Genomic DNA, 21551 nt, shown 5'->3' on the forward strand with positions numbered 1-21551 from the left:
GTATGTATTTATATGTATATATGCATGTATATATGTATGCATGTATATATGTATATATATGTGTATATGTATATATATGTGTATATGTACATAAATGTAGATATGTATGTAGATGTATGTATATAGGTATGTATATATGTATATGTATGTGTATACGTATGTATATGTATGTATGTATATGCACATTCATATATACACATACATACATATTAATACATACACGTACATACATAACCATACGTACACACACGTAAATACGTACATGTACATACATATACATATATACATACACGTACAACCATACATACACATACATATCCAGATATACATATACATACATACATGTACGTATATGGACATACATAACTGTACATACATATAAATATTTACATACATATACATATAAACATACATTTATAAACACATACAGTGGTGTGAAAAAGTTTACATACACACGTACTACATGTACATACATACGTACGTATGTGTGTATATATGTATGTGTATGCATATATGTGTGTATGTATGTATGTATATGTACATTCATACATACACATACATACATATTAATACATACACGTACATGCATACCCGTACATACATACATACATAACATATATGTACATACATACACGTACGTATATAAATACATACACGTACGTATATAAATACATACATGTACATACATAAATAACCGTACATACATACACATATATATAAATACATACATATGTACACATACATATGTATGTATGTATATGTACATTCATACATACACATACATACATATTAAAACATACAGATACATACTTGTACATACACCTACATACATATACATACATACATGTAAGCACTTACATACATACCCGTACATACACGGACACATACATACATATGTATACATACATATACATACATACATACACGTAAATACATTCATATATGTACATACATACATAAATAACCGTACATACATACACATACATATATACATACATACACATATATGTACACACATACGTATGTATATGTATGTATGTATATGTACATTCATACATACACATACATATTAATACATACACTAAAAACATACAAAAATATACATACATAACGTACGTACATACATACACAAATATGTACATATACATATATACATACACGTACATCCATACAAACATACATACACATACATATCCATACATACACGTACATACATATTAATACATACATGTACATAGATATACATACATACATGTAAGTACTTACATACATACACGTTAATACATATATACATATACATACACATACATCCGAACAAACATATATATCCATGTGCATACATACATAACTGTACATACATGGACACACACAACTGTACATACATACATGTACGTACATACATACATATATACATACATATGTACCTACATACACATACATATATACATACATATACGTATATATATGTATGTATATGTACATTCATACATACACATACATACATATTAAAACATACACATACATAGATACATACTTGTACATACACCTACATACATATACATACATATATGTAAGTACGTACATAGATATACGTACTTTTACATATATGTACATACATACATACCTATACATGCATACACATAAACATACACGTACATACATCCATATGTACACACATACGTATGTATATGTACATTCATACATACACATACATAATACATACACTAAATACATACATACATGTACATATACATACATACATGTAAGTACTTACATACATACACGTACATCCGAACAAACATACATACACATACATATCCATGTGCATACATACATAATCGTACATACATGTATATACATACGTAGATACACATACATACATAAATGTACATACATACATGTATATACATACATGTACACACGTATGTATATACATACATACACACATAAACGTACATACATATATACATACATATGTACACACATATGTATGTATATGTACATTCATGCATACACATACATACATATTAATACATACATGTACATACATGTACATACATGTACATAGACACACATGTACGTACATTTACATACATGTACATACATACATATATACCCATACATATGTACACACATACATATGTATATGTATGTATATGCACATTCATACATACATGTACGTATATAAATACATACACATATATACAAATATATATAAACATATACAAACATACATTTGCGAATCCTACTATGACGAAGGCATGACCCGCCCTACTCTTGGCTTAGACTCGTTGCCTTTGTTGGCTGGGTTGATTAGTTTTAGGCAAGAGGAGTGAGATTGGTTAGTATTAGTTAAGTCAATCAGAGGCAGAGTAGGGCGGGTCACGCCTTCGCTACCCGTCCCGGCTGCACGCGAGGATTGCCGATGCCTTTTCCCTGCTAAATGTGTGTATAACAAATTTAAATTAATGAGTTTAAAGAGACGGTCGTGTTGTCACCTAAGTCAGACTGTTTAAGATATTTTACTGAAAATGTATCAGCATCAAAATATACTTAAAGTACCAAAGGCACTCATGCAGAACGGCCCATTTAAGGATAATATATATTATTGGGTTATAATTATTGATGCAGTAATGTGTTCATCACTTTTAAGGGTGGAGCTAATTTGAATTACTTTATATACTACTGGGTCGTTTTAATTAGTTTTTTTATGTTTCAATGTTTGCATCTGAAATGTAGTTAAGTACAAAGTAACATGAAATGGAAATACTCAAGTAAAATACAAGTACCTCAAAACTGTCCTTAGTCCACGTCTGTATTTGTGTGTATGTTTATCTGTAGAGGGTTAACAAGTCATTTTTTCAGTTACTTTCTTTTTAACATTGTACACAAGACATAAGTAATAAAATGTCTCAGTTTAATGACAACATACTCGATGAAATGCAAAGAAACTTTAATTTTATCACAATTTACAGCTCTGATGGAAAAACATGAGTACAAAAGAGACTATTATAAAAAACACTCAGAGAAACAGAAGATTTACATCTTTTACCACAAAGTGCAGAATATTTACAACATGTATATAAGTGAAGCAGATCAGAGCAGGTTTATTGTTTACACCACAAACAAAACGTCTCATTAAAACAGGTTTGAAACGGTACAAAAATATGTTTCATGACTGTTGTTCCCTTTTCATCGCGTCGTCAGGTGACGCGATGAGTCGCGACTTCATCGAGTAACGAGTCGTCGTTTGGTCGTCTGCTCCACCAGTTTGTGATAATCTTCCAGTTTGTCTCGAACTTTATTATAAATCTGAAAACAGACGAGGTTTCATTAATACAGACGGAGCAAAGCGCTGCTGCTCCAACAGTCTCTGAACACAGACTCAAACTGTAGACAGGAAGTGATGTAGGGAGACGTAAAAGGGAAGTGATGATGACTCACGCTGCTGTTGGTCCGAGTCTCGTTCAGAGTCTGCAGCAGCTGATCGATGGACGTGTACGGCAGCCAAACTGAAGAGGACGTCGCCGACAGAGGCCTCTGAAACACACAAACTTCAGAATTAAACTAAATCATCAATACATGAAAACACGAGTTTTCCCCTTGTTACAACATGAGTCACTTGTATTCATGTATCTACATACACGTGTGTATACACACACGTACACACATACGTACGTATATACATACACACTTTAATAATAGAGATATACACACACTGTTTTTTTTAAAGATTACAGCTGTCAATTTTATTTATACAGCAGCAGTTCATAGCAGAAGTCATCTCATTGCCCTTTTCCTACTGAGCAGGTGTAGAGCGAACTCTTTATATTATTTACAGTCCCAACAAATCTGTCAGGCGTTTCCATTTAATGATTAATCACTCTGGTTAGTCTGCTAAATAAAGATAAAAATACATTTAAATGAAACTGAACAGTTTCTGAAAACAGCAGCGAAACCAAACGCAGTATTTAAAGATTAATAAATATAATAAAAAGTTATTTAATGAGTTCAGTGTTTAGATCAATCTAATATCTCTTATGTTCTGCTGATTGATTACAGAATATAGATCTTTTTAAGTACCATTAGATTAGTGATAATGCAGACAGCGCGGATGTAGTATGAAGTGTTATTCTTACCTCTATTCCGAAGTACTGGTGTCCTCTGCCCAGCAGAGCGTCCACATACTCCAGCACCAGCTCGGCTGCAGCGTCCAGCAGGTCGAAGTTCAGGTAGAGACGCAGCAGAGACGCAGCGTCCACAGCCTGAAAGACACTCAGGACTATATTAAAGCTGTCGCAGTGCATCATGGGAAAATTTGATTTCACACACACACACACACACTATATATCTATAATGACTGAAGTCATTCAAAAAAAATCATAATAACAATAATAAAGACGGATCAATCAATAAATCAATAAATAAAAGATGAACGTCTGACAGTTTGTCACAAACGCCATTAACACATCAGGTAAACTGTCCCTGCTCACCTTGTAAGACCTGACCAGCCAATCAGGCAGAGGGACACCATGTGACAGCAGCTTGTTGATGACACAGCGGTGGTGGTGTCCGTTGGCGGAGGGATACCTGTCCAGGTAAGAGGCCAGCAGCCGCCACGCCTCGTCTGTCGCACTGAACACAGAAGAAGAAAGTTGTAGTCCACTTTTTCAACTTTTACCTGCTGAAGACGTTTTATAATGCTGTGTAAAATAAAACAACTGGAACAGAAAGACACCCCATTAGAAGCAGCTGAATCAGCTGTTTGCTAAATAATGAACACCTGGACTCTTTGGTGTTGACGACAGATGACAGCTGATTAGCAGCCAACCAGCTCCAGGCTTCGTTCTGAGTCTCCTCCCCCCCGAACTGAAGCTTGATGCATCTGAAAACCCCAAGAAAACAAACTATTAAAAATTAAATATAATTAAACACGTCGACATCTTCTTCATGTAACGTAAGAACCGACAGCAGTTTATATAATATTCAGATCAGCTCAGAATAATATTTATTTACTAAAAATATATAAGAAATCATGTTCAAATATTAAAATGATTTGACTCCCATAAGAAGTAATACAGAAATATAACTTCTGAAGGTTTCTCATTTTGTTTCAAATCTTTTTGTCTTTCAGTCGACAGAATTTTATTCTTACTTTTTATATTTGATATATTATAAAGATAAAATGTGCTGATAAAAAATGGCTGTTTCATTGTTGAAACAATAAAAGACGTTAACTTCGTTTTTAAAACAGGAAGTTAACAAAGAGATTCACAGGATTAAAAAGAGAAAACAGTAAGAAGTTATAATATACTTTAAAATTATGACATAAAATGTATTCAGAAACAAAGTCTATGGAAAATCAATAAATCAAATACATAAAAACAAAGACTTAAGATTATTTTTTAAAGAGTTTCCAGCAGTCGCATTTTCATCTGAGACTCTTCTGACTGAAACTAAATAAAATATAAAATAAAGAATAAACGAAGAACCAAAGAAACAGAAGTTGTAGAAGACGAATCAGAGACTTACTTGAAGGTCAAACCCTCAAAGACCGAAGTCGGGTTCAGTTTGAAGGTTTGACAGACGGACAGAGCCGAGTCAAAGAGTCCCGTTTGGACCAACAAGGCCACCATCTCCACTGCTGAGGCACTGCCTGCAGACAGACAGGCAGGCGGTGAGACAGGAGAGAGAGAGACAGGCAGGCGGTCAGAGAGAGAAACAGGCAGGCGGTGAGACAGACAGGAGAGAGAGAGACAGGCAGTCAAAGAGAGACAGTCAGAGAGAAAGACAGGAGAGAGACAGGAGAGAGAGAGACAGGCAGGCGGTGAGACAGACAGGCAGAGAGACAGGCAGGCGGTCAGAGAGAGAGACAGGCGAAAGTGTAACAGGTGTGGATGTTGGTGTGTAACAGGTGGGGATGTTGGTGTGTAACAGGTGTGGATGTTGGTGTGTAACAGGTGTGGATGTTGGTGTGGATGTTGGTGTGTAACAGGTGTGGATGTTGGTGTGTAACAGGTGTGGATGTTGAGGTGTAACAGGTGTGGATGTTGGTGTGTAACAGGTGTGGATGTTGGTGTGTAACAGGTGTGGATGTTGGTGTGTAACAGGTGTGGATGTTGGTGTGTAACAGGTGTGGATGTTGAGGTGTTACAGGTGTGGATGTTGGTGTGTAACAGGTGTGGATGGTGTGTGTGTAACAGGTGTGGATGTTGGTGTGTAACAGGTGTGGATGTTGGTGTGTGTGGATGTTGGTGTGTAGGTGTGGATGTTGGTGTGTAACAGGTGTGGATGTTGGTGTGTAACAGGTGTGGAGGTGTGGATGTTGGTGTGTAACAGGTGTGGATGTACTGTGGATGTGTAACAGGTGTGTGGATGTTGGATGTACTGGTGTGTAACAGGTGTGGATGTTGGTGTGTAACAGGTGTGGATGTTGAGTGTGTAACAGGTGTGGATGTTGTGGATGTGTAACAGGTGTGGATGTTGGTGTGTAACAGGTGTGGATGTGTGTAACAGGTGTGGATGTTGGTGTGTAACAGGTGTGGATGTGTGATGTTGGTGTGTGGATGTTGTGTGTAACAGGTGTGGATGTTGGTGTGTAACAGGTGTGGATGTTGGTGTGTAACAGGTGTGGATGTTGTTGAGGTGTGGATGTTGAGGTGTTACAGGTGTGGATGTTGAGGTGTAACAGGTGTGGATGTTGGTGTGTAACAGGTGTGGATGTTGAGGTGTAACAGGTGTGGATGTTGAGGTGTAACAGGTGTGGATGTTGAGGTGTTACAGGTGTGGATGTTGGTGTGTAACAGGTGTGGATGTTGGTGTGTAACAGGTGTGGATGTTGAGGTGTAACAGGTGTGGATGTTGGTGTGTAACAGGTGTGGATGTTGGTGTGTAACAGGTGTGGATGTACTGGTGTAACAGGTGTGGATGTACTGGTGTAACAGGTGTGGATGTTGGTGTGTACAGGTGTGGATGTTGGTGTGTAACAGGTGTGGATGTTGAGGTGTAACAGGTGTGGATGTTGGGGTGTAACAGGTGTGGATGTTGGGGTGTAACAGGTGTGGATGTTGGTGTGTAACAGGTGTGGATGTTGGTGTGTAACAGGTGTGGATGTTGGTGACAGGTGTGGATGTTGTAACAGGTGTGGATGTACTGGTGTAACAGGTGTGGATGTTGAGGTGTTACAGGTGTGGATGTTGGGGTGTAACAGGTGTGGATGTTGGGGTGTAACAGGTGTGGATGTTGGGGTGTAACAGGTGTGGATGTTGTGGTGTAACAGGTGTGGATGTTGGTGTGTAACAGGTGTGGATGTTGGTGTGTAACAGGTGTGGATGTTGGGGTGCAACAGGTGTGGATGTACTGGTGTTACAGGTGTGGATGTTGAGGTGCTACAGGTGTGGATGTTGGGGTGTAACAGGTGTGGATGTTGGTGTGTAACAGGTGTGGATGTTGGTGTGTAACAGGTGTGGATGTTGGGGTGTAACAGGTGTGGATGTTGGGGTGCAACAGGTGTGGATGTACTGGTGTACCAGCGATGGCGGCCGACGGCAGGTGGTGCTGGGCGAGGGTGAGGCGGCTGCGGGACAGGATGTACTCCTTCTCCAGGTCCTTGATTTCCAGGATGTCAACCTGACGTTTGACTGCAAGAGGAAACACCAACATTCAAAGAAGAAGAAGAAAAACACCTGGACAGGTGATACACAGCATCAAGGGTCGGACGTTGTCTCTGTTCTCTGCGCTTGGTCTCCTGAGGGAAACGGCCTCCATGTTTCTGATCCAGCTGAGAATGAAATCTGTCTTCACGCACCTCGAATGAACATTCAGGATCAGAAGAATCAGAAGACGCCGAAGCCGGCTCATTAATCCAGGCGGTTTAAATTCGATCATTAAGACATTTATTCTCTGAATTATGGCGTCTTCATCCGCTGGGCCCGGCATCCCGCAATAAACCAGCCCTCCTTGTTTTAGTTTGATAACTTTTCATGTGTTTTTATTTTTCAGTAACAGCTGGACTGAATGACGAAGCCTTTTCTTACACTTCATCTGTTTTACCTGGTTTTAATCTGTTTGCCACTCAATGTTTTCCTGCTTTATTTTATTTTTACTTTTAAATTCGTGTTGTAATCTAATTATTTTACTGTTTACCCTGTTTGTTTTACTCTGATCCGCTTTCTAACTGTTTAGAAAAGTACAATATAAATTATTATAAATGTTGGTATTGTTGAAGTCACCTGGTTCAGAAGAAAACTCTCCGTCAGAGTTTCTCTTTGGAGACGCTCCTGGACGCTCGTACTGCAGCAAACACAAACAGCTTCATTTACATCAACCAGACTTAGAACAAAATATCAACAATTCTAGACGCAAGTCCTGTTGTGTGTGTGTGTGTGTGTGCGTGCATGTGTGAAAGTACCACAGCTCCGGAGGCCGGCTGGACAATCCAGGCGTACTCTGGTCTGATGAGGCGGAGACAGTTGAGAGCAGCCAGGTAACAGTTCACCTGCTTCTGAAGGCCAAGACGAGTCCGAACCTCACGACCCAGACGCATCCCGAACTCAAACATCACCGTCCCCGCTGCGCACACACACACACACACACACACGCACACACACGCGCACACACGCTTAGCTTCACAACCTGACGACGCTTAGCTTCAGTAACCTGACGACGCTTAGCCTCAGTAACCTGCGACAGTAACCTGACGACGCTTAGCCTCAGCCTCAGCCTCAGTAACCTGACGCTTAGCTTCAGTAACCTGACGAGTAACCTGAGCCTCCTCAGTAACCTGACGACGCTTAGCCTCAGTAACCTGACGACGCTTAGCCTCAGTAACCTGACGACGCTTAGCCTCAGTAACCTGACGACGCTTAGCCTCAGTAACCTGACGCTTAGCTTCAGTAACCTGACGACGCTTAGCCTCAGTAACCTGACGCTAGCCTGAACGCTTAGCCTCGCTTAGCCTCAGTAGTAACCTGGACGCTTAGCCTCAGTAACCTGACGCGCTTAGCCTTCAGTAACCTGACGACGCTTAGCCTTAGCGTTTAGCTTCAGTAACCTGACGCGTTTAGCCTCAGTAACCTGACGACGCTTAGCCTCAGTAACCTGACGCTTTAGCCTCAGTAACCTGACGACGCTTAGCCTCAGTAACCTGACGACGCTTAGCCTCAGTAACCTGACGACGCTTAGCCTCAGTAACCTGACGACGTTTAGCGTAACCTGGCGCTTAGCGTTTAGCCTCAGTAACCTGACGACGCTTAGCCTCAGTAACCTGACGACGCTTAGCCTCAGTAACCTGACGACGTTTAGCCTCAGTAACCTGACGACGCTTAGCCTCAGTAACCTGACGACGCTTAGCCTCAGTAACCTGACGACGCTTAGCCTCAGTAACCTGACGACGCTTTAGCCTCAGTAACCTGACGACGCTTAGCCTCAGTAACCTGACGACGCTTAGCCTCAGTAACCTGACGACGCTTAGCCTCAGTAAACCTGACCTTAGCCTCAGTAACCTGACGCGCTTAGCCTCAGTAACCTGACGACGACGCTAGCGTAACCTGACGACGCTTAGCCTCAGTAGCCTCAGTAACCTGACGACGTTTAGCCTCAGTAACCTGACTGACGTAACCTGACGTTTAGCCTCAGTAACCTGACGCGTTTAGCCTCAGTAACCTGAACGACGCTTAGCCTCAGTAACCTGACGCTTAGCCTCAGTAACCTGACGCGCTTAGCCTCAGTAACCTGCCTCAGTAACCTGACGTTTAGCCTCAGTAACCTGACGACGCTTAGCCTCAGTAACCTGACGCTTCAGTAACCTGGAGCCTCAGTAACCTGACGCCTCAGTAACCTGACGACGTTTAGCTTCAGTAACCTGACGACGCGCACGCTAGCCTCAGTAACCTGACGCTTAGCCTCAGTAACCTGACGCTTAGCCTCAGTAACCTGACGACGCTTAGCCTCAGTAACCTGACGACGCTTTAGCCTCAGTAACCTGAACGACGCTTAGCCTCAGCCTCAGTAACCTGAACCTGACGCTTAGCTTCAGTAACCTGACGTTTTAGCCTCAGTAACCTGACGACGCTTAGCCTCAGTAACCTGACGACGCCTGACGACGCTTAGCCTCAGTAACCTGACGACGCTTAGCCTCAGTAACCTGACGCGTTTAGCCTCAGTAACCTGCCCTCAGTAAAACCTGACGACGAGCCTCAGCTTTTAGCCTCAGTAACCTGACGACGCTTAGCCTCAGTAACCTGGCGACGTTTAGCCTCAGTAACCTGACGCTTAGCCTCAAGCAACCTGACGCGCTACGTAACCTGACGCGGCGCCTTAGCCTCAGTAACCTGACGCTTAGCCTTCAGTAACCTGACGACGCTTAGCCTCAGTAACCTGACGCTGCCTCAGTACCTGCGCGTTAGCCTCAGTAACCTGACGCCTCAGTTTAGCCTCAGTAACCTGACGATGTTTAGCCTCAGTAAGCCTCAGTATGTTTAGCCTCAGTAACCTGACGTTTAGCCTCAGTAACCTGGCGTAACCTCAGTAACCTGACGCTTAGCCTCAGTAACCTGACGTTTAGCCTCAGTAACCTGACGTTTAGCCTCAGTAACCTGACGACGTTTAGCCTCAGTAACCTGACGTTTAGCCTCAGTAACCTGACGACGTTTTAGCCTCAGTAACCTGACGACGTTTAGCCTCAGTAACCTGACGACGTTTAGCCTCAGTAACCTGACGACGTTTAGCCTCAGTAACCTGACGTTTAGCCTCAGTAACCAGACGATGTTTAGCCTCAGTAACCTGATGTTTAGCCTCAGTAACCTGACGTTTAGCCTCAGTAACCTGACGACGTTTAGCTTCAGTAACCTGACGACGTTTAGCTTCAGTAACCTGACGACGTTTAGCTTCAGTAACCTGACGACGTTTAGCCTCAGTAACCTGACGACGTTTAGCCTCAGTAACCTGACGACGTTTAGCCTCAGTAACCTGACGTTTAGCCTCAGTAACCTGACGTTTAGCCTCAGTAACCTGACGTTTAGCCTCAGTAACCTGACGTTGTACCTTTCCTGTAGTTGTGTCTGTTGATGTGGAAGGCGTACAGCAGCTCGTAGTAGTTATGAGCCAGCAGGTCCAAACCTCTGGCTCGGGACTCGATGATACTGACGACCTGATGATGATACAACAGTTAATTATGCTTCTGTCACATTAAACTGATCTTCCTTGTTCATCCAACAGGAGACTAAAATACAATAAACTGGGACTTTATTTTAGTGTTGTGTGGATATTTTCAACAGTTTTATTATGGAATTGGATGTTTTTATCTATAGTTTTACTTTATGCGTATTGATTTCCTGTGTTTCGGTGATTGGTGTTGGTTGATTAAGATGGGAGCTGTGTAATCTACATGTTCTTCTAAATTAAGAAATCGAACCTTTTCCACTGGCTTATTGTTGTGACACTTGTTGCGACAGACGAGCAGATAAACAAATGAAAATGAAATTATTTTATTAATCCATCTATGATCCGTCTACAGTGAGAAAACTTGAAGGTTATAATGGGGATGTTTGTTTCAGTCCTGCTTCTTTAACGAAAAACTCAACATTTTCAGAGGTTTTGTGACGACATAGTAATGTTACAGCTGCTAATAATTAAAGAACTTCTGAAAAATTAATAAAAGATCCATCATCATTAAAACTGTAATAAATTCAGTTTCATGTAAAAATGCAAATTCTTCCTGAGAACTAACATAATTTATAGGAGAGGAATAATACTGAAAAACATTGTAAAGAGAAAAGTATCACTGACATGATTACAGGTTGGGAGTGACGATAGAATTTACTGCTATTTAATTTTGACTACTAGAGGTTCCTTTACAGATTTGTTAAATCCAATTTCCCCTTCTTTCTAATATCAAAGATTAATACTGTTAATTTCCAATTATTTGAAAATAATGACTTCTGTGTCTAACATGCAGTTCTCTCTGCAGTCTAAGGAAATATATACAACCCTTTGATTATATAACAGAAGGTCATCACTGAGATTTTATTACATTTTACACGTGAATGTGGAACTTTGTGGATATCAAACTGTTTAATTACTGGTCTACTATATTTTATTATATTATATAACTCTATATTTATACCATGCTATTAATTTATTACTATTATATTGTATATTCTATATGCCTTATGTATGTTTTAGTACATTATAAACTATATTATATGTCTATGTTAATACAGACAAACACTAAGTATCATTACTTAATTATATTATATTCAGGTGTTTGCAGTTATAGTAGACGGCATCATATGACTCTTACACATACTACGTCACTGTGTTCACTTGAGACAGTACTGCAGTATTACTTCAAGTACAACACTGGTCGTGGGTACTGTGTGTATTTATACTGCTTTGTAATTTTGAACATTTTTGACTTCTAACTGTTGTATTTCTCACTTTTCTCTCTGTTCTTATTTCTGTCTTCGCGCTGCTGCAACACCTGAGTTCCCCTCTGATAAAATAAGACAATCCTTTATTGATCCTCAAACTGTAAGTTTCCACCACCAGCTGAGTCAGGTCAGGGGTCAAAGGTCGGGTCAGAGGTCAGGTGAAGGTTTTACCTCGTCGTGCAGGTTGACGTAGGAGAACTGGACTAAATCCTGGAGCTGAGAGCGTTCACACAGAACCACCACCAGCTGACGGAGACAATCCAGCTGCCTGAGACCACAACATTCGTAACAGTTTATATACACAGAGAGGAAGAATCAGCTGTTAACCAGAGTAATAAATCATCAAACTCTCCCGCTTTTTTATTCAATATTGTCCCACCAAGTTACAACTTTTCCCACTTCTTCAGTTGTGTATCTACAGTGTGTGTGTATATGTACGTACATGCTGCAGTCTGGGTTCTGTGTGAGGGCTTCGTAAGCTTCGCTGTTGTGTCCGAGATCCAGATGATGTTTGAATATTCGAGTCCACAGAGCGGCCTACAGAGATTTATAATGATATATTAATATTTACAGAACTGTAGACAGCAGCACCTAACTCAGCAAGATGATTTCAGATTAAAAACACAGCAGCAAATTTAAAATGTCACATCAAATGTTGCACCGGCTCTGCTTCTAATAGTCGTATAAAAGCTGCCGGATACAAAACAGTCAGTAAATCAGAACACAAGGACTCGCAGCTCCCTTTGATTTTATTAGCGACGTTTCGACCAACTACAGGTCTTCTTCAGGTAAATACCTGATATGTAAAGCAAAAGGACCAGTGACATCATGTGGTCACATCCGTGTGTGTAAAATATCCGTTACAAGGAAAATAAAAAATATAAATAGACATGAAAGTATAACGCAAAAGGAGTCTTGCACAAACTTCTAATCAACAGGTCATAAAAGACACAATAAAAATATTATTTAATTTAAGTACAGTGCCAACAGGTTAACGTGACACTGGAGGGCAACAAGAGTCAATAAATAAATGCACTGTGTGTAATATCACTAATATATACAGATTGTTTTTCATGTCATACGTACATTAAGACCTTTACGTGTCAGAGACTTAAACGTGAGGAGAGACGAAGTGTTGAGGTCCAATAAATCTCCTGCTAAGAGTTTATTCTGACCACCTCCTGCAGGTAGATTATCAGCTTTTTAAAAGCTCAGATGTCTCAAACTGCTGATATCACGAGCAGCTAGCAGTCAACATATACAGTCTCCTCCCAAACAGCGAGGCCAGTTCCTTGGTTTTTGCTGTACACTGAAAACATTTGGGTTTGCCGTCAAACTATGAATTTGAGACAAGAGATCAGCATTTCAGCTTTTATTTCCAGGTATTTCCAACTAGCTCTGTTACACCACTTAGACGATAGTACCTTCTGTAACAGAACACCTCATTTTTAGGAGAGCAAAAGTATAGAAACAGACAAGACTTAAATAGATTAAAGTGAATAATAATAGTGTTTCGGGTCATTGTCTTGCTGCATGATGAAGGATCTCCAGATCAGTTTGGATGCATTTCTCTTGAAACTGGCAGACAAAATGTTTCTGCTGCCGCCATCATGAGTTACATCATCAGTGACGATCAATGAGCCATGACATCACCTCCACCATGTTTCACAGCTGAGCTCGTGTGTTTGGGATGATGAGCAGATCCTTTCCTTCTCCACACATTAACACTTTCCCTCACTGGAGAAGGTTCATCTTTGTCTCATCCGTCCATAAACCCAGAACTTCGGAGCCTCGTGTCTGCGACCCCCCTTCCGCGAACGGCGGACTGCGATACCTTCACTCCGGCCTCTGCAGGTTGTTGGTGATGTCGCTGACAGTAGTTTCAGGGTTTTTCTTTACAGCTCTCACGATGTTTCTGTCATCAACTGCTGATGTTTCCTTGGTCTTCCGGTTCGACGTCTGTTGCTCGGCACACCAGTGGTTTCTTTCTTCTTCGGCACATTCCTAATACTTGTACTGGCTACGGCCGATGCTTGTGCAATGGCTCGGATTCATTTTCCGTCTTCTCTCAGCTACAGAATTGCTTGCTTCCCCCCATAGACAGCTCTCTGGTCTTCATGTTGATTTCACCCTTTTAACTGTCTGCTCAGGCAAAACCAAGGCTGAAACTGAGAGCAGACGTTCATAGCTATTTCTTGTTTGACTAATCAATGTAATAGGACACACACACCTGTCAGTCAACAACACACACCTGTCAGTCACATGTTCCAATCATTTTGCTCACTTGAAAAATGGGGAGTTCACACAAAAGGTGTAACGGAGCTAGCTGGAAATACCTGGAAATAAAAGCTGAAACGATCTCTCGTCTCAAACCCGAATGTTTCCAGTGTGCAGCGAAAATAAAGGAACTGCCTCGCTGCTCCAACAGCAGACCGGTTTCTTTATGCGTCGCAGTCCTGCACGCCGTCTGTGTGATGAGGCTCATGCAACCTTTTCTCCAGCAGAAGAAGAGTTTCAGACTGAGTGTTACCTGGCTGTTACCTGACTGTTGACTGCTACCTGGCTGTTACCTGACTGTTGGCTGTTACCTGGCTGTTGACTGTTACCTGAGTGCTAAATGTTACCTGGCTGTTACCTGACTGTTGACTGCTACCTGACTGTTACCTGAGTGCTAAATGTTACCTGACTGTTGACTGTTACCTGGCTGTTACCTGACTGTTGACTGTTACCTGACTGTTACCTGACTGTTGACTGTTACCTGACTGTTACCTGACTGTTACCTGAGTGCTAAATGTTACCTGACTGTTACCTGAGTGCTAAATGTTACCTGACTGTTACCTGAGTGCTAAATGTTACCTGGCTGTTACCTGACTGTTGACTGCTACCTGACTGTTACCTGAGTGCTAAATGTTACCTGACTGTTGACTGTTACCTGGCTGTTGACTGTTACCTGGCTGTTACCTGACTGTTGACTGTTACCTGACTGTTACCTGAGTGCTAAATGTTACCTGACTGTTGACTGTTACCTGACTGTTGACTGTTACCTGGCTGTTACCTGACTGTTGACTGCTACCTGACTGTTACCTGACTGTTACCTGAGTGCTAAATGTTACCTGACTGTTGACTGTTACCTGGCTGTTGACTGTTACCTGGCTGTTGACTGTTACCTGGCTGTTGACTGTTACCTGACTGTTGACTGTTACCTGACTGTTGACTGTTACCTGACTGTTGACTGTTACCTGGCTGTTGACTGTTACCTGGCTGTTGACTGTTACCTGGCTGTTACCTGACTGTTACCTGACTGTTGACTGTTACCTGACTGTTACCTGACTGTTACCTGAGTGCTAAATGTTACCTGACTGTTACCTGAGTGCTAAATGTTACCTGACTGTTACCTGAGTGCTAAATGTTACCTGGCTGTTACCTGACTGTTGACTGTTACCTGACTGTTGACTGTTACCTGAGTGCTAAATGTTACCTGGCTGTTGACTGCTACCTGAGTGCTAAATGTTACCTGGCTGCTGACTGCTACCTGAGTGCTAAATGTTACCTGGCTGCTGACTGTTACCTGAGTGCTAAATGTTACCTGGCTGTTGACTGTTACCTGAGTGATAAATGTTACCTGACTGTTACCTGGCTGTTACCTGACTGTTGACTGCTACCTGAGTGCTAAATGTTACCTGGCTGTTGACGTCGCTGACGGCCTCTGTTATGGCCAGAGAGGCCAACTGGATGACCAGCTCAGGTAGACCCACATCCTCCAACAACCGCAGCACCTGAAACACCAAATGAATGTGTATAAACAGGAAGTATCTGAAAGGCAGTTTTGCGTAGTTTCAGGGGTTGACGGCTTAAGCAGCTCTACCTGAATTCACCTGTGTGCTCCTGTCACACTGAATAAAACACTAAGACTCATCGCTGAATGTGTGTGAGATATCTTTCAGAATGTGTAAGGCTCAATAATTATTTTCATTATTATTCTGTTGATTATTTTTGGATTAAATGGATTTCGTCTGTATCAGTTTACAGTTTTCTAAACGTCTAAATTGATGTCTTCACATCACACGAAACGCTGCATGGAACCTGTTTTAACTTTCGGTTGATTAATGTAGTGTTTACCTAGAGGTACGCGGAGGTACTACAGGGGGAGAGAAATGGAAAAATATAAGAATAAATCATGAAAATATTGCAGGTTTTTGAAAATAGATATTTTTAGATAATAATGATAACAACAACAACAATAATAATAAATATATACAAACTAGAACTACACTTATATTTCCAATTTTTAAATATTTTATTGTGCACCAGAACTGTTTCATAATCCAGTGCCCATTAGCAAATTGAAGGCTAGCTAGCAACGAAGCTGGTAAAAGATGGAGAGGTGGCTCTTTAAACGAGGGCCTCCTGAGTGTTTCACAGAGAACTGACGAGGTGGACACAGATATCGCAGCTCAGTTTGTGGAGAAGCTCGGGGCTGGTGAGTTTTCATTATAATTGGATGAGGCAACCGATATCAGTGGACAGGCGCAGCTCGCTCAGTTTTGACATTCGAGAACACAACCTGTTTAGCAAACGCCTAGAGGGGAACTGGCCAGGACATTTTTAACTGCTGACGTGCTGAACAGGCTGTTCTTTTGTCAAATGTTGCTTTGGTCAGAGAAGGCATCTCCTCTTGCCGCCTGGTTAAAGGACCGAGTGGCTTGCTAAGGTGGCACACCTGGTGGATATTTTTGCCAAATTGAATGACATGAATGTCAGCCTGCAAGGCAGCGACAGTGCCGCCGTGGAACTGTATGACCGAGTTTTCTCAAAAAGCAGCACTGTGGAATAGATTTCACCCTGAGCTAGGGAAACGAGCTCTTCGACATTTACTACAATTCAGATTCACATACTTGTGTGAAACTTTGTTCTCGGCACTGACTCGGATAAAAACTAAACAAAGAAACAGACTCTGCAGGCGGCAGCTTCCTCCTTGTTTGCTGTTATTTGTTAAACAGCCCATTGAGGTCAGAACTGGACTTGCATCACTTAACTTTGCATAAACTTAGATTTAATCATTTGATTGTTTAATTGTAACATTGACATACATTGTAGGCTATTTACATAAAGCTGCTGCCAACTGTTCATAGTTCATACACACTTAACTACCACTGAATGGGAAAAATGTGTGTTACTGTTATGTTTAATGATAACACATGGTCAAACTTAAGTTAAAATAAATCCGCTCAGGAGGCACTAAGTGCAACTCTTTCACTCCATTTCTTGTTTGTAATGTTATATTCGTCAAAAGGTGGGTTATCGTTCACTCATTGCATCATATGCTGCGGTTTTCTGATGCAGTTTTCTAAGCTAAATGTTGTAGTCGGGTAAAGGGGGAACTTGGATTCAGAAATCAGGAAAAGGGGGTACTGAAGCCAAAATGGACTTGGCTGTTTTCAGCTTTACAGATGTTCTTACATCAGACATGAGTCTGTGTGTCATGTGTACCTTGTTGTAGTACTGTAATCTGGGGGTGGATGCCGCCTCCTCCTCCTCGGTGCCTGTCAGTCTCATCAGGAACTCCTCCTTCTCCACCTCCATCGCTGCCTCCTGGAAACACTGCAGAGCCTGAAGAGAGGAGATATGAGGAGTCAGCAGATCCTCAAAGCAACATCATCAGTTTGAGTCTACGCACTGTGAAGATATACAGGTGTGGCTGTTGTGACCCACCTTCTGGCCCTCCCCGTTGGCCAGGTAACACTGACCCAGCATGAAGCGACAGGAGCCGATGTTCACCTGGCACCAGGGACCAATCAGCCGCACATACTCCTGCACACAGAAAACACAGGTGAGATACACCGGAGACGCTCAGACTGCTCAGTCATTACTGTCACACGTTAAAGCATTTAAACACAGGTGCAACGATGAAGCTGCAGGTGCTGCTCTCACAGACTGCTCTTCTGGTTCAAGTTTCAGTGTTAAAGAGCTGAGTGAAGGTGAATATAGATCAGCGGGTGTGGTGATTAATAAATACACTCTCAGCCAATCACATCACTGCTCTCATCGCTCTGGAACGGCTGAGCCAATCACAGTGAAGAATGACGACAGCTCGACAAATGAAGAACCGGCTTCTTTCCGAAATCATGTTATTAATTAGTCAAATGATAGAAACTAATACAAAACGTGAATGTGATCGCATCAATCGACCATATTCTGCTGTATTTCATGTTGCGAATGGTGACATCATATCTTAAATATGACACTGATCCATTTCAAGAATAAAACTTGAAGCACAGGTTATATTTTAAAAGTTATAAATGAGGCTGTGACGCAGGATTAAAGGACAGTAATCTGACGTCATGAACACCAGAATATGGAGTTAGACAGTCTGATGTGTGTAGAGGTGTGTGTGTTTATTCTGTAGCAGCCAGGTGTCATCTGCAGGTGATGTAATGAAGGTAAACGCATCATATCTCTCCAATATTAGCTTCTCTGGATTGGCTCCTGTAAAATCCAGAACAGAATTTAAAATCCTTCTCCTCACCTACAAAGCTCTTAATGGTCAGGCACCATCGTATCTTAAAGATCTCATAACACCTTATTACCCGACTAGAGCACTGCGCTCCCAGGATGCAGGGTTACTTGTGGTTCCTAGAGTCTCCAAAAGTAGACCGGGAGCCAGAGCCTTCAGGTATCAAGCTCCTCTCCTGTGGAACCAGGTCCCAGTTTGGGTTTGGGAGGCAGACACCATCTCCACATTTAAGAGTAGGCTTCAGACTTTCCTCTGTGATAAAGCTTATAGTTAGGGCTGGCTCAGGTGAGTCCTGAACCATCCCTTAGGTATGCTGCTATAGACCTAGACTGCTGGGAGACTTCCCATGATGCACCTCTCTCCTCCTCTCCCTCTCCGTCTGTATGCATTTTTATCCCATTACTGCATGTTACTAACTCGAAATGGCCGCCCCCCCTGAGTCTGGTTCTGCTCGAGGTTTCTGCCTCTTAAAGGAAGCTTCTTCTTGCCGCTGTGGCCAAGTGCTTGCTCATGGTGGGATTTGTTGGGTCTCTGTAATAATATAAAGAGTCCGGTCTAGACCTGCTCTATATGAATTGGCGCTATATAAATAAAATTGAATTGTGTAAACAGTGTGTGATGTCACTCCTCCAATCAGAGGCTAAGGATTTATCAACATATGGGTCCTGCTGCCTTCAGGTGTCTGCAGAGACTTTAATGAACCGAAGGATAAACGTTTCATACAGAATAAAGCGGCCGACATGTTGGATTTATCAGAACTCTGCTGACTGAGTGTTGAGACGAGGATGAAGACGTCAGGTTAGTGTGATGAATATGAGTCAGTGTATCAATAATATAATGAACAAACTCACCTGCAGCTGTGTGTACTGACAGTTGGCCATCAGACACTCAGGGAACTGGAAACCAGGGTTACTGGGCCAACTGGGAGACACCAGTTAAGATTCAACAACAAACAACGACATACTGGAGAACACAGGAAGTCCTTGGAGTAAATAAAATATAATGCAGTTTATACAGATTGTGTTGAGATTTCACTGGCAGCTGTGATAATGTGACTGAGGAGCACGTACGTAGATACATTCGATCAAAAGCCTTTTCAGGATCTTCTTTTTTGAATCGTGAGGTTAAAGACGCTGAATTTAGCTTTGATGTTCAATGACTTGTTTAGTCTCCCATCAGTCTGCCAACTGGTCAACAGTGTCATGTGACTGAGTTTTCAGTTTACTTTCATAATATAACTTCTTCTTAAATAACTTGACCAGTATTTATAATCTTGAGGAAGTCGTGTCCGTTGCCACCACCAGGACAGCACAACATTACGTTTTTGCTGCCTTCCTAAGTGTGTGTAGAAAAGAAACACCTGCTCAGTGTGTTGTTAGGTGAACGAAGGATACAGCAGCTGAGCGAGCAGGTTGACCACATTAGAGATCATGTGGGTCCAGTGGAGCAGAGAGTTACTCTGCTGCTGAGAGTAAATCTGAGAGATGATCATCTTCCTGGCTGCAGTCTGATAGAAGAGCTCCACCACCGTCTGAGGACTCAACACTGCTGAGAGGAGATACTATTACCACCTCATACACACTGAACATCAATGGGGCACTTATTACCTCATACACACTGAACAAAATGAAAACAGTGCCCTGTGAGACCTGTGAGTGACTGACATTACTACCTGACTGATGCTGGATTTGTAAGGCCGATACTGATATCAATATTTGGGATTTTGGGAAAAATTTGATAATATATCTGCTGATAATTTTTTTACATAAACAATCTTGATACGGATCCCTTAGCTATTTAAGCTTATCTTAATCTTTTACTTTGTTTAAATCCTTTTAAATCCCATTTATGTGTGTTTTTATATTGTCTTGTGTTTCTCTTTATATCTCGTCTTAATGCCTTTCTGTCTTACGTAAAGCACTCTGAATAACCTTGTTGTTGAAAGGTGCTGTACAAATACATTTGCCTTTAGATTATTAAAGAAAAGTGACTCAAAGACAGAAACAGTGTTTGAGACATTTTACAGTGAAATCAACCTGTCAGCGCTCTCTGGCGGACAAACTGTTTCTAAATTACATCAAACATTTTAGTTCGTTTCTCTTCTGACATTTACTGATGAGCTGCCTGATACTGATATCTGTGATAAACTGATTTATCGGTCTCTCTCTGATGGAAGTCAATATGCAGTCTGTTTATCTTCTGATGAGAAAAGTGCTAGGGATGCAATGCTACTATACAACCCCGGTGAGAGGGGTTATATGCAGAGGCTATGGGATATATGGACGCTTGGAAACCCAACATCTACACTGACAAAGAAACAACTCCTGGCTCAGTTTTCTAACATCCGCAACTGCGATCACAACTAGAGATCGATGAGGTACAACAAACATGCTACGGCAGGGGGGAGATATCATCATCGTCCCACCACTCTGAGATTGGGTACCAAGCCCTTACGGCACAGACCCACTTGACTGACCTGAGATTGAAGATCATGACCAAGCTGGACCCCTTATTATAATGGCAGACATCCAAGAAAGAGTGCCAGGTATGAAGACTTGGACAGGCCCTGACATGATCCACATGGCTGAAGAAACTAACAAATGAAC

At 41.6% G+C, this 21551-nt stretch overlaps 1 protein-coding gene and 2 long non-coding RNA genes across 5 annotated transcripts in view; 1 reads left to right on the forward strand and 2 right to left on the reverse strand.

The window, feature by feature from the left end:
• Positions 1-2936: 2936 nt before the first annotated feature.
• nup160 (nucleoporin 160) overlaps positions 2937-21551 on the reverse strand; it is a 41046-nt gene continuing 22431 nt past the window's right edge. Inside the window, exons 18-34 of one of the 2 annotated variants that reach the window (XM_044191856.1) lie at positions 20340-20490; positions 19797-19866; positions 18144-18242; positions 17922-18041; positions 16112-16207; positions 12874-12968; positions 12603-12699; positions 11044-11149; positions 8411-8571; positions 8232-8292; positions 7530-7640; positions 5533-5656; positions 4784-4885; positions 4494-4635; positions 4140-4265; positions 3445-3540; positions 2937-3312 (exon numbers count right to left, since the gene is read on the reverse strand). In XM_044191856.1, the coding sequence (XP_044047791.1) occupies positions 3229-3312; positions 3445-3540; positions 4140-4265; positions 4494-4635; positions 4784-4885; positions 5533-5656; positions 7530-7640; positions 8232-8292; positions 8411-8571; positions 11044-11149; positions 12603-12699; positions 12874-12968; positions 16112-16207; positions 17922-18041; positions 18144-18242; positions 19797-19866; positions 20340-20490 (1841 nt within the window). In that variant the 3' untranslated portion in view covers positions 2937-3228. Of the gene's footprint in view, positions 3313-3444; positions 3541-4139; positions 4266-4493; positions 4636-4783; positions 4886-5532; positions 5657-7529; positions 7641-8231; positions 8293-8410; positions 8572-11043; positions 11150-12602; positions 12700-12873; positions 12969-16111; positions 16208-17921; positions 18042-18143; positions 18243-19796; positions 19867-20339; positions 20494-21551 lie in introns of both variants that reach the window. The other variant, XM_044191855.1, reaches the window with a different exon arrangement.
• On the forward strand, positions 5753-7363 carry LOC122874255. Its single transcript, XR_006377582.1, has 3 exons — positions 5753-5914; positions 6646-7104; positions 7142-7363. It is a non-coding gene; the product is annotated as an uncharacterized LOC122874255 (long non-coding RNA).
• LOC122874254 lies at positions 12978-16100 on the reverse strand. 2 transcript variants are annotated; one of them, XR_006377580.1, is made up of 3 exons: positions 15718-16100; positions 15617-15670; positions 12978-15298 (listed from the first exon to the last, which is right to left on the reverse strand). It is a non-coding gene; the product is annotated as an uncharacterized LOC122874254 (long non-coding RNA). The 2 variants fall into 2 exon arrangements; XR_006377581.1 differs by having other exon boundaries at positions 12978-14599; positions 14768-15298; positions 15617-16100.

The sequence above is a fragment of the Siniperca chuatsi genome, linkage group LG4 (assembly GCF_020085105.1).
Source record: "Siniperca chuatsi isolate FFG_IHB_CAS linkage group LG4, ASM2008510v1, whole genome shotgun sequence".
Lineage (NCBI taxonomy): Eukaryota > Metazoa > Chordata > Actinopteri > Centrarchiformes > Sinipercidae > Siniperca > Siniperca chuatsi.